Below are 16,603 nucleotides of genomic sequence, written 5' to 3'. Positions count from 1 at the left end.
CCCTGGGGTGACATTCATCCGCTCACTTTCACAGAAACTATTGTGTTTGCCGGGCAAGATTAACTTAGTGAAAAGCAATCAGAAAGTGGAGCATCCATTAAAACGGTCATATTTTATTCAGTAGGAATTAAAATGTCTCACAGCAGTTCCCGGTCTGAGAGTTCGCATCGCTGCGTGTGGCAGAATGCTGAAAAAAAAAATCTAATCAAATAGTATATGAAAAGCAGAACAAGCAAACAAGGAACACCTTTACCCTTATCGCAGCAACAAATCAAGTGAAAAGAAAAAAAAAAGAAATGAGTTTTCGGCACAGTCCAGTTCAATTCTAATATTTTGTGTTTGACTTTACTTTGTTGGTAAAACCTTTGTGGGCTGTGCATTAAACCTCCATTGGGTCTGTTGATCATTTCTGCTATTGAAAAGCATGCGTGTTCTGCCTGGCGTCTAATGGAATGGTACCGGGCTCACCGGGCTCCGACACCGGGCTCCGACACCGGGCTCCCACAGCAGACGTCCTGTGGTGCAGCAGCGCCGCACCTGTTAATCCACTCGCGGCCAAAGCGCTCAACTCCAATCCTGATGAAACTGTCAACGCCGTAACGCGCGTACGCATCTTTTTCGCCCGTTGGATTCACGCGCCGCGTCTTTTCCTGCACCTTTAATGTCTCTCTCAGTGTCCTGATCTCCCTGTGACTTCTACACGACGGAGCGGCGCGCGGGGCTAATTCAATTAAGCTCCATACAGTGTGAGAGCAGGCTGCTGGGGTTTATGGCCCATCATTCCAGGCAGTCAGCTGCACAGAGGGACAGGGGGCTTTCTCCAGAGACTGCACAAGCCATGAATGAATGTTTACCAGGAATTTACATACAGTAGACGCACAGTAGCTACAAATATATTTCGTTACATCATTTTGTAGGACAACAGACGATAGTTGCGCTCTGCGTCCCACAAACCACTGCAGCCAGTGGACTTCTCGTCCGTGCTGTGTTTTGGTTGCCTAGTGTTTCTTATTTCAAGATGAAGAAACCAGCCAAAACCTAAATCAGCCAGCCCGTAAATGTTTGGAGGCTGTTGCAAAGCCCCTCCAGCCTTCAGGGTTTATGCAGTGGAGCTGGGACACAGCTGGATTTACCTCCTGCACCCCGGTAGCAACATCACTTCAACACTACGGAGACGTTTTTCACCGTAACTACACAATCCTCCAAAACTAAATAAACGCATCCCATGGACCGTTACTGGTTGTTGGTTTAAGTCCCGGTTCCTTTCTAGCTACATGTCAAAGTGTCCTTGAACAAGATGCCAAAGTCTATAGCAGCACTGTCATCTACTGTCTGGCAGCTGTCCCAAGAGGATCAATAAAGTGAGAGGTTTTTATTGAAGATCCGGCCTGGGCACCGCTGCCTCCACACAAGCCTCTGGTGAAAGTTTCTCAAAAAGTTTTTTTTTTCTTTTCGTTGCAATAAACCAAAAAAAAAATCAGAGCCATAGTCCCCTTCACATTCTTTTGGCGACGTCCCACACTTCATATATAAGATATGGATTTGCTCCCGTGGCCACACATGTTTTAGCGGCGGCGTCTTCTTGAGCATGGAGCTTGGAATGTGCAGGTGCTCAAATGCAAAATGAATTAGGACAGCTGCTAAATGTGAGTGGCATCCTCTGGGGACCCAGCGCACTCATTTTGTGTGTGTGTGTGTGTGTGTGTGTGTGTGTGTGTGTGTGTGTGTGTGTGTGTGTGTGTGTGTGTGTGTGTGTGTGTGTGTGTGTGTCCCTCCTTTTAAGTGCTTGTGGTCTCTGCAGGACAGTGATAAAATACAGTATGAATGATTTAGAGGCTGCGCAGCATAGACGGCTGCTCGTTTTTGAGGTTTACACGTTTAGGTTTACTCGCTTTTTAGGAGCACGATGCTCCCAAAAGCAATCTGTGATAAGATCGCATCTTGACGGACGCCGAGAGGAGACGCGTGCGCACGCAGAACCGAGAAGCCATTAGCGTTCGATGGGAGACATATTAGGGCCTTCCTACCGCAGCGTTCCCATGGTGATGCACGCCAAACGCTCGTGCCCCACCTGTTCTCAGCCGCTCTCATCTCTGTGAGCTTCAGGACTCAGGACTTGACGTATCTGGGTACAACCTGAACCTCCCTTCAACCTCGCCCTCCTCTTCGTCCTCCTCTCACCTCATGCAACTCCTCCGCCCTCTCCACCCATCAAGCCTTTTCTCCCGGCTCCCTCTTTAATTCTCGCTCCCACAATTCCACCCATCTGCTCGCTCTCCTCCACTTTGTCTCTTTTGTGTCTCGTCTCTGGAAGCGAGCGCACTTCTTCCCGTCCTCACGCCACTCACCTTCCACAACCTCTAAGCCCTCTGTTATTATCCTCTGACTTTCCTTTCATTCAGTGACTCTCAGAAGACCTCCAGCTAAAAGGTGTGAAGGAGGAACTAAGTGCTTTCTCCTGTCTATAAACAATGTCCTTTATGCCTGCATGGCTCTGGGCTCTGCCTGACGGAAGGAGGCAAAGGAGGAAGATGTCTGCAGAGATTTATCTGTGGCCTAATCTCTTTGTCTCAAAAGTTGTCACAGTTGCTCTTTTCCACGCTGTCGCCTCTCAGTGACAAAATGGCCCACAGTGGACTGCCAACAACCACCCGGCGAGACAAACAACACGGAAGGAAGTTAGAGCAGCAAGCGTGAGCTGCATCACTGTTTAATGCTGATTATGTTGATAACTGTGGTACCGGTGCTGTAGATGGTCACAGCTCTGCTTCACCCATTTCAACCTCCAGCAACATGTCCAATATTGAAGGTTGCATCCAGTATCCAAAGTGTTTCCACTTCCATTCATGGAGAATTGTGAATGTGAGGTTCCTGCATGCGGGCTCATTTTAGCAAAGACTGAGAATAATGAAACAGAGTCGGGCGCGTGTGGTAAACCCAGAGAAAAACAAGAGTATGCACATTTATGGCCACGGGGCTCGAGACTCCCGCTGAGGATGTGGCTGCAAAATAGGAACAGTAAATATAAAATAAAGCGTTTTTATTGAGCCTGGACCTTGAAATGAAGGACCGTAAAAGTAAAGGAGTAAGGACTGAACAAGTGGACGTGAAAAGGAGCATCAGGAGCCTTTGGAGCCTCGAGGGCTGAACCACACAAGGAACCAAACACTGGGATCAGTTGAACTCTACTACATACTGTATATCACCTGAACCTTGGCAGTGTGTACAGTATACAGATTAAATAAATTAAACACAGCCCAACTACACACAGTTTACAGCGTCCTCACAGCTGTACAGAGGTTTAGGTATTTCAGACAGTGGACAGTACTGACGGCATCACCCAGGAGGCCAGACAGGACAAGGCGAGTGCAGCAGAAGGTAACAGTCAAAGAGCATCCACGGCCCCTCTGCACCTTTCACACCCACACAAAAGGAGAGGCCCAGCTTATTTGAGTTTTATTTCTCTCTGCATCTAACTCGCTCTTTTCATCTCCCTCTCTCTCCCTGCCAGCGTCTGTATATGACGGGCTCCGGCTGGTGCCACTGCGTTGACTCTGCCGAGCATTTCATTAAACTTCCTTCCTCATAGCTCATTTCTCTCCACATTCGCTTACCTGACCCTGAAACTTTTGTGTTTGTGTGCTCCTGTGTGTGTGTGGTTAGAATTGGCAATTCCCCTTGTGTGTGTGTGTGTGTGTGTGTGTGTGTGTGTGTGTGTGTGTGTGTGTGTGTGTGTGTGTGTGTGTGTGTGTGTGTGTGTGTGTGTGTGTGTAAATGAAATGGGGAACTGCCAGTAATGATTTCAATAATGGGCCAAAAAGCAGGGGAGGCACTCCTGATAACCACCTCCTGGTCTGTCTACTTTTATTTTTAAGGCTCCCAACCAGTGGGACCCAGGTGATTTACACACATCGCCCATTTCTCTCACAGAACCGGCGGTTTAAGCAATCGCTATGGTAACCCAGACGTCTGACTGACAGCCTGTCAACTGGGCATCAACCAGCAGCCAAGGGGAAGCATGTAATCATTTCCCTTGTGATAGATGTGATGGCAATAGTGTAAAACTCAAAGGGATACAGTGTAAGAGAAGGAACACATGTTCTTTCCTAACGCAACAGCTGCAAATAGAATAAGTTACGGAGGACTGAAACCAATGCAAACAACTTAGAATGTCAATACAAGAAAGTTGTTTTCATTACATAAAGACTTAAGGCCATTGCAGACATCACCCCCTACAGTACCTACTGTACTGTTCCACCTTCTTCTGCTCATTACTTTTTCATCCCTCTGTTCCTCTGAACACGAGTTGGAAGCAACGGTAAATGAAATGGCTTTGGAAAAATGAAAAGAAAAAATCATAACAATAGAGACACAAAGAGAGAGAGAGAGAGAGAGATGAATATAGAGATGAAGTTATGAATACGTAAAAAGACAAACAGAGGTGCAATGAGGTTCTAATCCATAGTCTCAAACAAGTCTAACACTGTCTTCTATTTTTCTGATACAGTAATTTTCACGTCCATGGAACCTCAATGTCATTTGCAGTAAAAAAACGCCGCAAGGCCACAGTTGAGCACTTTAAATCCAAACAGCGTCGACCCAAATCAGGAGGAGGTTTTTTTGCCCGCGTGCTTTACGGCTCTAATAAAGCAGGGGCATTAGAGCGGGCGCCTCGGTGCTGCGCGTGGCTGTGCTATCACAGTATATCTGTGCTGTTTATTAATTTATTGAGTGTTTTTGTCTACTGGTCGAACAGAGCCAAGCGCACTTAAGGGAGCGCTACGGTATTTTCAATTTTCACCCTCCAGTGAATGAAGCCGTTTGACTTTACGCCGGCGTTGGGTCGCGTGCCGCCGAGGAGGTGTTTCGTGTTCCTTCTTCTACCACATGCACCGTAGCACGCTGTGATAGCGCACAGATGAGCTGCTAACGTGTCATTAAGCTGTACTTATGCCGCATATGCTGTCACATTGAGGTAATTAAAGCAGAAGTCTCACTCAGTGCTGTCTTTTCAGAGCAGAAAGTCTGAGGTGCAAAAAGTCCTGCGTTGGACGTACGGTGACGCATGAGAGTCTGTTTGACTGCGGGTTGCGTTTAGCGCGTTAACAGGAGGGGACACGGTGACATCTGGTACGGACCGTGAAGGTTTTGAGGTTATTCCTGTCCGCGTCGCAGCACAACAGGCGTCAACATCAGCTCACGCTAGTTCAGTGTCCGCGCGGCGCCGCGGGCGGCGGAGGAATGATTCCTCTCCTCTCGCCTGCTCCCAGTGCTGTGGTGTGGCTCCAAAAATGAAAGTCAAAGCAGACTAGTGCTTTAAAGAGGGAAGCCACAACAAAAATAATTTCACGGTAATCTTTCCCCATCTTCAGTGAAGGACCTTCTTTGTGTATTTAGAGAGGGGAAGCTGGCTGTCAAGCTGCCATACAGACCCACACAAAGACGCAGAGCCAGGAAGGGAGAGCGTGTGTGTGTGTGTGTGTGTGTGTGTGTGTGTGTGTGTGTGTGTGTGTGTGTGTGTGTGTGTGTGTGTGTGTGTGTGCGCGAGCGCTGGTCAATGCTCAGTGGGGGCAGGAAGGAAACCTTTCAATAGAGATGCACTTCTGACTTCAATTCATATGACACTTTCTATCTAGCAACCAATCAACAAGCCTACCCCCAGCTGAGCGCGCACACAACGCCACGCACACATTATTCAAAGTTCCCAAACTGTGCTTGGATTTGCTTCGCCCCCAGCTGTCAGCTGCTGGACTCCAAACACACTCACTCACACACACACATAGCATCATATTGCCTCTTGTAAAATGTCAGTGTTGCCATGGATACCCCCCCCCCCCCTCACCCCGCGATTAGAAGGGCGGAGGACTGAATTGTTGCAATTCATCACTACATAAAGACAAAGACTGAGAGCCAAAAAAGATGACGTGGGAAAAGAAGCAAGAAAAAAGCCGATATAAAGGCAGAATGAAGTTGTGTGTGTGTGTGTGTGTGTGTGTGTGTGTGTGTGTGTGTGTGTGTGTGTGTGTGTGTGCGTGTGTGTGTGTGTGTGTGTGTGTGTGTGTGTGTGTGTGTGCGTGTGTGTGTTGTGTTGGATAAATTGATAGAGGACGGGCGGACGGGCAGCCTAGGGCTCACAGACTATGAGTGATGAATCGACCCCCGAGAATAGAGACATGTTGGGTCTTTCAGCAGCTAATGACACAGCTATGTGCATTTACATGGGAGAACGACCGCACCAACTTTCGGAGGGTGGACGAAAACATGGGAGAGGGAGGCACGGGTGGTGAGCGGGGCTTAAGAACAAATGATGCTGGCCTTGGTTTCCATGGCAGTTAATGTCAGGGTGCTGTAAATCTGCATCCTGTGCGTCAAAGCGTGTGCTGGAGAGAAAGCAGGGAGGAGCCTGGCCTGAACAATGACTGTGTGAATGGGCTCCTTTGGCGAGATGTGTGGTACAGTAACTCAAAGCGCAGCTCTGGTTTGAGTGGCACCACGAAAAAAGCTGTTTGCAGTAATGAAAGTTCTAAACAGCTAGAGATGGTTGTGATCGCCGCACGTTACTCATTTTAATACCACAGTGGATGATTCTGCTGTCAAACCTTATTTCCCCGACAGTTTAGGAGAAAGGTTTCATATTGCACTCATGGGACTCGCCAATTTCACAGTCACAGACTAGAAAGGAATTACCCAAAATCAAGGAGACTGGGCCTGTAAGAAGCCACTCACACTGTTTAGGGAAACACAAAGAAGGAGACTGATATTTTCTCCCTCTCGCATCATGTTGCCTTATCATAGAAGCTCTTTTGAGATTCAAGGACACCTATGCTGCATTCTTACAGAAATGTGCACTCATTAAATCTGATGAAAGACTCAAGTAATTTCCACCCTGAAATATAAAAGTAATTTAATAAATGACGAACACAGCCTAATTGTATGATTCAGCTGAGTAAACAGGACAGAGAGGCTTTTGACACATGCTACTGTCCAACATTATTGACTTCATCCACTGTTTAAAGTCAAGAAAAGGATCCAGCGCAGCATCATTTTCTTATGAGTGAAGTCTGATCGTGTCCTGTGAGCCATGTCATCGAAGGACACTGAATTCTTGCTGTGTTAATTAAAGTTAAATGAATAATGCTGATGAAACATTCATGTTGGAGACCAGAGGTCCATCAGGGAGCGCAGAAAATAGTGCATTTTAAATGAGAATTTAGTTCAGTAAAAGTGAGAGCAGAGAAGCTTTAAAGGTGACATAGAAAGAGCTGAGGCTGTGATGAGAATGAAAGAAGGAAACAGGGGGTTTGGTTCTGGCTTATTAACACTTAATATCAATGATATAAAACTGTCATAATCTCTGTAGCTTTGTGTAGCGTTTAGACACTTTGGGTCATAAGAGAGCTCCAATACAAACAGTGGCTGGTAAACACATTTCTGATGCCTAGAGACGACCGTGAGCCAACACACAGCTCCAGTGATTTCCACTGTGAACAGCACGTGTGTTAGCTGAGGCCTGAAAATCATCCAAAAAGCCTTAATGATCAGTAAACACGTCACATTAAAGGCGGCGCAGAGTCTAAGTGTGGCATGAAACAACCAGAACGATTAAAACAAGAGTTAAAGAACGGTAAAAAGGTTTTGCTTTTGTTGACAAAATCACAGTTTGCTCAACATGACAGTGTCTGACTTACTCATTCCCATCACACACATGCAGTCAAGTACTTCTCACACCCTCAAGGCATTTGCTTCACGCTGACTCCAGCATTAAACCACATTCTTCGTGGGAATCAAAATGAGTTCCACCGTGTCAGAGTAGATAAATTGAAAAGACAACAAATCTTCTAAATATAATTTGCAGTCCCTTTAATCCACTGAAACTTTAATTAAGAACATAAGAAGTTGGAGCATTTTTATAATCATTTTGCATTAGCAGTCCTTATAATTAATCCTCAGTGCTACTAAGGAACTTTCACTCCAGCCATTTTTGTGATGTTCAAGGTGATGCATAGAGATGTTGGGAGCTGTCCATGGTGCTGAACCTTCTAACAGGCAAATCTTTGAACAACTGGGAACATCTTTACCTTGAGAATTACAGTCATGTTGTCTACCAACTGTTCTAGTTGATAGACAAGGTGTTCTGCTGTTACATCCAGCACAAATAAGAGGTACGTCAGTGCGTACACACTGCAATGCCACTGTTAAACCATGTGTGCCAAGACTGGCTTTGGAAAGAAAATGCAGCAGATTCTCCTTCGTTCTATAAGGTCTCTCTCACTCTGCGCTGCCTCACACCACCCGTCCACAGGCTGCCATCCAATCACATCATTCTGTGGTTTAATCAATGGGGACATGAATGGTCACGCTGCCTCGCGTGGAGCCACACACACACACATCACGCACAACCCCACCCACTCTGTGAGGGACGTCTTGTGTGGTTGCCATGGAGTTGTAGGAGCAAAATGTGAATATTGTGAATGGAGCAAATTTCGAATTAAATACTGCGGAATGCAACAGGACGAGGAAGAGGGCATGCGATCCAAGTCCGTTCACACTCTGGGGGCCATTCTACACATACACACCTCAGGGCAGAGAGCACAGTAAATCACTAGGATGAAGCATTTGAACAGAAAACTCTCTGAAATTAAAATTCCTCGGCTGTAATACAGTCTGCATTATTACCGGTGCTGTATATGATGGCAGATATTACTGTGATGTAATATGGTGGTCTGCAGCCACACAGCCCAGTGGTTTGGCTTCTCCCACACTGATTCCTGTGCACCGCAATATTGAAACCACCAGACGGATCTAATGTTGTCGCAGACCGCTGTCCAGACATTTGAGGTGGTTGCACCGCATCACAACTAAACCACTCCAGGCGCCACCGTGGACTCTCTGCACACTCTCTATCTAACACACACACACACACACACACACACACACACACACACACACACACACACACACACACACACACACACACACACACACACACACACACACACAGAGAGTTGAGCTTAATGAGAAGAATCACACATGGCTGTGTCTCAGTGCAGCTGATTGCATAATGAGGGGCTTTTACTACCTTGGTAAATCTGGTGCCGATTATTCGGTGTGTCGACTGCCAGCAAAGCCCGAATAAAAGGGGAAGGTGCATATGAGCACTGCACACTTTCATATAATGAAAAAGTACTAAATCTAGCACTCAGAGAGGACTTGCTGTTCGTGCTGTTAATAACACAAAGTTCACGAACTGTGTGTTTACAATGAATAGCTGTAGCCACCTTTTAATAACCCTAAACCTATATTTCTCTCCTAGAAGGCTTTCGTACCAACACTTTCCGCATCCACTGCAGTGAATCGCCTTCTTTTAAGCAGAACCAAATTGAGTGCAGCATTTATAACTACTCTATAGCAGTTGAAGTCATTCTGTTGTTGGCGACCTTATGAGGACAGGTTTTAATTTTGTGGAAAAAGCTGCAGACTTGGTTTCCCATTGGAATCTATTCAACTGGTTGATTCAGCTTCTATCCATTGAGCACATGCACCAATCAAACAGACAGCTAACCGTTAGCCAGACAAATGCTCCGGCGGCCAGGCAGACCGGAAGACGAGCCGCCAGCTACCGGCACAAACAGACGGGAAACCAGAACGAGCAACAGGCGGGCAGGCGAGGACGTGAGGTGGGCAGTCTGTGCAGGAAGAAGACGGGACAACAAGTATTCGCTGTGCCACCCACCGCTTTGGACAGAGCCGTCAACACGCTGGGGGCCTGAAATATTGAATAAAAAACTCACTTTTATTTTCTGTATGTTTACTGCTAATAGGTGAGATTACTTCTCATCCTATTATGCTATTAATCCGTGGGTTCACCAATGTAATACAGTATCTGATAAGCGATCATGTGTTTGTAATATGAATGCTGTCTCCTCCTGCTGGCCGCCCCGTTCCTTTGTACTCACTGCCGGTAATCTGAATCAGACACTTGACATGCAGGTTGCTCACGCCCTCAAATGAAAGAGGGAAGAAACGAGCACAGACATTTAGCCTCCCTGCACACAGGACCCAGATAACAGAGCTAGAACTGGGACTTAAGGTGTTACAGTCCGCATATCAAATGACACAGCAGAGGCCTTATGTCACTACCTTCAGGAGCTCTGAATCAGGTAACCTCCTCAATAGAAACACAACAAGGCCGCCACAGTTCAATAGATCATGTGTGTGAGCAGTCATTTAAATATACAGCAGCAGAGCAGTGAGCTCCTCTCTACTACTGTACTTCATTCCACACGCAGGACATGAGACCGGGATGAGTCAGCGTTGACATTTACGTAAAGCATTTTCACAGCGTCAAGAGAATAATACTTTACAAACACTTGTAGATGACTATCAAACACAACAACAACTTCCCTAATTAGCCACTTACACACTGAGTTTCAGGACAACGTGTGCGACACGTCCTCGGTGCTGTCAGCTCTTCCTCGTGCAGAAAATCAGCACGCTGCAATTTGCAGCATCCAGGATTAAAAAGCTTACAGCTTAAAAGTGAATGTGTCCCTGGAAGCTGAATGGCCATTGAAGATGCTCAGGATTAATGGTTCGCACAGTTTGAATACTGTATGTGGACGGAAGCGAGTGCACGTGCTGCCCACAATGTTGAATCTGAAAATCTGTGTGTAGAAAATACACAATGAACAAAGCTGGGGTCAGTTAGAGCGGAATCAAAACCCCCACTGTCACAGTCACAAGCTACTGTTTGTGGATCCGTGAGCAGTCAGGGTCCTAGTCCTTACGTTTGACTTTATCTTTAATTCAGATAAATCAATATAAATCAATTGAGCTTTTGTGTGTCTACAAGTCTGTGATCCATCACTAAGTAGGAGGAAGGTCTTTAAAGCAAAGTAGAGCTCATTACACAGTTCACTTGGTATAACACTTGGTTAAAGAAACATAATATAGAAAGTTCATAGAATCTAGGTATTATTAGCATGATTTGAGTTTGAGTTGTACTGTAAGTAATACTAATTTTAAATTACAGCATTAAAACTTGGCGAGTGGACAAAGATAGCACACAGTTAGTACAGCTTGGTTTCATTCTGCTGTGTGGAAATGTTACACATTGAGTCTGACCTATGAACATGGAATGTAAAAAAGAATAGAACAGCACCTGTGGTGCTGTGCAACTCAGTATGAGCTTCACATCAAAGGAGGTCGGCCAAGGAAAGTGAGCAGAGGCTCCTCTACCGCGCCTTTAATAAACCACTCGGGCTGTTTAGAGCTAAATATATCAAACCTTTGCAGCTTTGAGCGCTGGACGTCCTATAATGACCTGTGTTGTACTGCACAGTATACATCTTCCTACTTGCAAAGAGATAGTTCCCAGATTTTATGAACATAATAAAATATAGAAATGGATTTTGGTTTTGTGAACAAATGTTTACAAAAGTTCTTCGTGTTCTAACTTAAATTTAAAGAAACAGAGAACTTTGTTGGTAGATAAAATAAAAACCTGCTGGACACTGGGAAGGACGACGTTCTAGACCTCAGTGCGCTGCAGCATCCTACCTTCTTGCACAGCCTGGAAAGGATTATTCCCATCGACGAACTCCACAGAGATGGTGATCTTCTCCGTCTCCAGGATCTCATTGTTCAGGTTGAGATCTGCCACAGCGAGACGGAACACCTCATCGTCCTTCCGCGCCGACTCGTCAAAGATGGCGCCTGTGGAGGAGGGGAAGAGGAGGAAAGTTCAGAGAGAGCGGACGGTTGCTGGGCCGAGCTGCGCCGTCCCCCAGATGGTTGGGTTTTACAGCAGCCTGAATCCAATTATGGCCCGATGACGCTGAGAAGTACAACAACGGATGCATTCGTCACAATCATCACAAGTTGCTGCACAGCTGATAAAAGCAAAGGGAATTTTATGAAGATTAACATGTCTACATCCCCATCAACAACAATAATCATGGTTTATTGTAAGGCTTGCTGTGAACATTTATCTGTTTATACTAGATATATGTTTTATAATCAATAAACAGCATTTAGTAGGATGGATATATAAATGATCGCAGGCGCAGTGTGTAAGCATTAGAAACAGCTTCCTGGCGCGTCTGCAGACTGCAAACACTATTGCATCTGCATACGAAAGCTGTATGAATAAAGAGGGGTTTCAGCATTTAGCCTATGAACTGGGGCCGAGCTCCAACGAGAAGGTTTAAGATTGAGAAATGGGTCAACGTCAGTGTTCGCTCTGAGCCGACACTGCCCGAGGGCTCCGTGACTCATCCAAAATGGATGCCGCACAAAGGGGAAATGGACAAACATAGGAGTGGTGAATGCCAGTATGTGCGCGGGCAGATGAGTCCACAGTGGTCGAGACCGCATTAGTCATAAAACACATGTCAACCTGCAGTGTTGATGAGACGGGCGAATTAGGCAACGTGGGGTGTTGTGTGGCTGGTGCAGATTCGGTCTTTGCTTTGGTCCGTTACACACACAATTAACCATGTTATCTTCTTCTTCTCCTCTTTTCTTCCCTTTTAGCCTCTTTTTTCCCCGACACAGCTTATCCCCTGAATCCACTGGGCTACTAATTGTGTAAGCCAGTGCGGTGAAGCACTGCTAACTGAATTTCACTGACCAGAAAATAAGCCTCATATTGTGTAGTGTGTCCATGGGTGAGCCACAGGTTGCAGCTTCCATTAATAAGCAGGCCGCTGCACTGGCTGAGGGCTGTTTTATGCCGTTTTTAGAACACTGTTACTGTAATTGGTCTTGTGTAGTTCAGTGACTGCAGTCTGGTGCTTATACTGCAAGGTTATGTTTTGAATCCCAACTTAAATGTCTTGGGGAGTGTGTGAAGGTACAGGTCGGAGAATCCCTTTACTGTATGTTTAATTATTTTTGGACTAAACTTATTTACTTAGAAATCAGCCTTTTTACCCCCTTTGCCGAATATTAAAGGACGTGTTAACAATATTTTGACTGAAGACACTTTAGGAAGAGCGTCCCACCTGGTTCTTTATTAAAAGGCCTCATGAAATATGCATCCTTCAATAAATGGATTCCTCAGAACTGGTTAACCGTGAATACGTGCCACCGGTCGAGCCCCGGCTGTTTTAATAATGCCGCACTACAGATGAGGGGGGACAAACAGGCCTGACGGACGTGATGGAGAGTAAAACAGCGAGACGCAAACTATTAGCGATGAATAATGAATGTTGGAAGATGGAAAATGATTTGTACACACTGGAAACCGTAGATCCTGAGACACTGGGGCACGGTTGTGTCTAGAGGGCACAGGCACCGCAAAGAAAATGCAGCTGGAAAAAAATAACACTATAATGGCTCCTTTAATCTTGGCTTTCACAATGGAGTTGCCATAGTAACCTCACTCATACTTCCAGACATTATTTAAGAGCCGCGCAGAGCACAACGCGGTGTTTGTACTCGGGTTGTTCTTTTCACTATTTGAAATGTCCCACCACCACCGTTTTTCAGGTCCAGTGACCGCAGCAGTCACAACAGGATATTAAAACACAGTCATATTTATCATGTTACAGTTAATATTCCTTCCTGGTTTGAAAGCTGTGGCACATGCACAGTACGGTCTAGCCTGAGCTGCCCTGAAATGAAAAAATACTCTCGCAAGTGGAGAAATATAAAGAGCACACACTGAAAAACAGATAGAGAACAATGAGAGAACATCTTTGAAGGTGGTTAAATCCTAAAGGAGTTTTACCGTCTGTGGCATTAACCACAGACAGTCAGTAAGCAGCTCCTCTATAGGTCTGATTCTACAATGACCCATATATCAAACGTGCATCAAAGGGGAAAAAGTGAGCAAGATCAAAGAAAGATAAGTAAATCTGCCAACCACTGCCTGCACCATCATCACTGCCTGCTGCTAAGTGAACACACGCACACGCACGCACACACACACACACACACACACACACACTAGACAGAATCCCTGCTCTTCCTCCTCCCCGGTTAGAAGATTGTGCACAGGCCAAACGTCACTACTGTACATAAATCAGCCGGGGAATAAAAGCACTGAATCTTGCTTTACACAGACGCCCCAAGGGCAGACACACACGCACGCATGCCCACACTCACACACACGCACAAACTTACCCCGCCTCACACACACTGAGCGTGTGGGCAGTGGCATTAAATCACCAACATAAAAGCAGCCGTATCAACAACACTGGTGAATTTGAATGAGCGCGGCATCCAAAAGTAGAAACCTTGAATTGTTTGGCAGAGAGCTCCCGATGCCTGAAAGGGGTCAAGTCTTCGTTTTCATTTTCTGGTTTGTTCACACTCATCAAGAGGCAATGAATAAAGTGTTTGTCTTCTCTGTGCCAAGGAACCACTTGACATGGTGGAAGTTGAGCTTGTCGTCAGGCGGCAGCATGAGAAAGTTAATAGATGAACGGCACTATGTGTCTTATTGTTCACAAACGTGGAAATCACAGTAGATATTTTCATCTTTATTAACTGCCACAAGAAGTGAATGTGTAAAAATACATATCTACTAACTACAACAACCGTCTAAATTAAAAACCTACTGAAAACGTGTGATAAGTGAATTATTATCAGTAAATATGTGCCCAGCTGCTCCTCCTTGGCCTTTCGTACCAGGGGTCAACACGAATGGACCGAGTGCCCGGGTGGAGTGGGCGTCACCCCGGGGGCTCCTCCTCATCACAGCATTAACAGGCGCGACCTCGCTGGTGGCGTGGAACATAAAACCATGATCATTATCAGCGTAACCTCTCACACTCGCAACGAACGCATCACACGCAGAGAAAACGAAGAAGGAACGCTTGCATTTAGCGAATCCAACTCAAAGTTGCATTCGTTTAGAAGATGAGCACAGTGAACAAGTGTTTATGTTTCATTTACTTTACCTTATTTACTTTAATTAACTTTGCCATTAAGTCATATGCAGTACGGGGGCAGTGCCCTCGGCCTCACTCAGCCCTCACCCACTCCACTATGACATCTTTATAGCATAGACCAGCACAGACTTCACTGAATCATGACTTTATTAGGATAAGGTCCACCTCTGCAGAGTCTGGCTCCACCCCGGGGGTCAAGACACGCCAGCTGCTCTTTGAGGCTGCGTCCAGTGAATGATTTATTAATACTAGTACGTCAGCATGTTTACAGTTAGCAAACAACAAGCCAATTCTAAAAAATTCACCTTCATTTTTGGGCCCCAGAGCACTTTTTGTTTTGCGGGGCAGTGATGCAGAGGCTGTCAAACTACTGAAGGCTGTGATCAGCATTCTATAATGAAGTATCAAAAAGGGTTTAGGGACGAGTCAGATCACCAAGGTCACTGCAGGTCGTCATCTAAAGAGCATGAGTTTGTGTATTACATCTAATACCAATCCGCCTTCATGCCAGCTGGTCTGGAGGCAGAAACACAAACCACACTACAACTAATCAGCCAAAAGCGCTGAGGCAGAAGACCACATGTTGTTAAACATATGAAACACAGATCAGATTCCTTATTTAATGAACAAATTAAAGCAGCACATCATCCACAGAGTTACTATGTTCCCACAGTCTCATTAAGCCGGTGCGCTCTCAGGATAAGCGTGTGAGGGATTGATTGTTAAGAACAATTTCTTTAGGGGCAACATACGGTCGTGGAAAAAGGCGTTAAACAACACAAAAGGCCTCATACGTGCGTTACAGGGACAGTGGCGTCGTCTCATCCAAGCACTCCCGCACCAGAATCCTGGTCAGTCTCAAGACCGACAGACTCACACACCTGTTGCTGATGATAGTAATATGACAGGAACACTGGCAGAGTGACAAGGATAATGACACACACACACACACACACACACACACACACACACACACACACACACACACACACACACACACACACACACACACACACACACACACACACACACACACGATATATGGCTGATTTGTGACAAGGCTGGACCTAAGAGCTGCCGTATCAATGTGATGATGAAGGCAGTGTGGCAGCAGCGCTGAGTGATGATGGTGATGTACAGGGGAGCGTGTGTTCACCGCCGCATGCGAGAACAGTAGATCATCTGCTCTCACGCGACGCTCATGCAACTCGCCCAATTCATCCATTCGTGTGTGTGTGAATATCGTACAGGTCAGTTCATGCAGGTGATGATACCGCCGGAGATAAACACAGACACTGAATCATCCCTGACAACATGTGTTTACATCCACAGGCCGCGGCCTCACACATTATCAAGCATGTTGCTATATTTGCAGCTACACACGAGCCGGAGCTCTGCACATGCATGATTAAGCCTTACTGTGACTGCTTGTACATGTACACATACAGTACGTACATACAGTAAGTCCTATATGTGTTATGGCTGGATGAGCTGACTGTGTCCACCTTTAATGAGGACATCTGGGCCTTGTTTTTTGTTTTTTTTTGCATGGCAGCCGTGCGAATTAATTTGCTCCATTGTTAAGGAGCCGAGCAGCCAGAAGAACTTGTCACAGTTCAACAGCTCTCCGAGCGCTTTGTCGCCGCGCTGAGCCAAGGTCAGAGCCGCATCTCGCTCCCTGACTCACCGATTCGCCCTCGCCTTGT

General features: G+C 45.9%; 1 protein-coding gene across 7 annotated transcripts in view; it reads right to left on the bottom strand.

The window, feature by feature from the left end:
• Positions 1–16,603, bottom strand: part of grid2 (glutamate receptor, ionotropic, delta 2) — a 299,555-nt gene that overhangs the window by 227,568 nt on the left and 55,384 nt on the right. For all 7 annotated transcript variants that reach the window (XR_008695665.1, XM_055511913.1, XM_055511912.1 and 4 more), the window contains one exon: positions 11,560–11,715. Coding sequence is in view for 6 of the 7 variants with exons in the window: in XM_055511913.1 (XP_055367888.1) it covers positions 11,560–11,715 (156 nt within the window). In the remaining variant the exon portion in view is untranslated. The remainder of the gene's footprint in view (positions 1–11,559; positions 11,716–16,603) is intronic.

The sequence above is a fragment of the Betta splendens genome, chromosome 9, assembly GCF_900634795.4.
Source record: "Betta splendens chromosome 9, fBetSpl5.4, whole genome shotgun sequence".
Classification (NCBI taxonomy): domain Eukaryota; kingdom Metazoa; phylum Chordata; class Actinopteri; order Anabantiformes; family Osphronemidae; genus Betta; species Betta splendens.
Note: the sequence above shows the minus strand (reverse complement) of the source record. Positions and strands in the feature narration are given on the sequence as shown.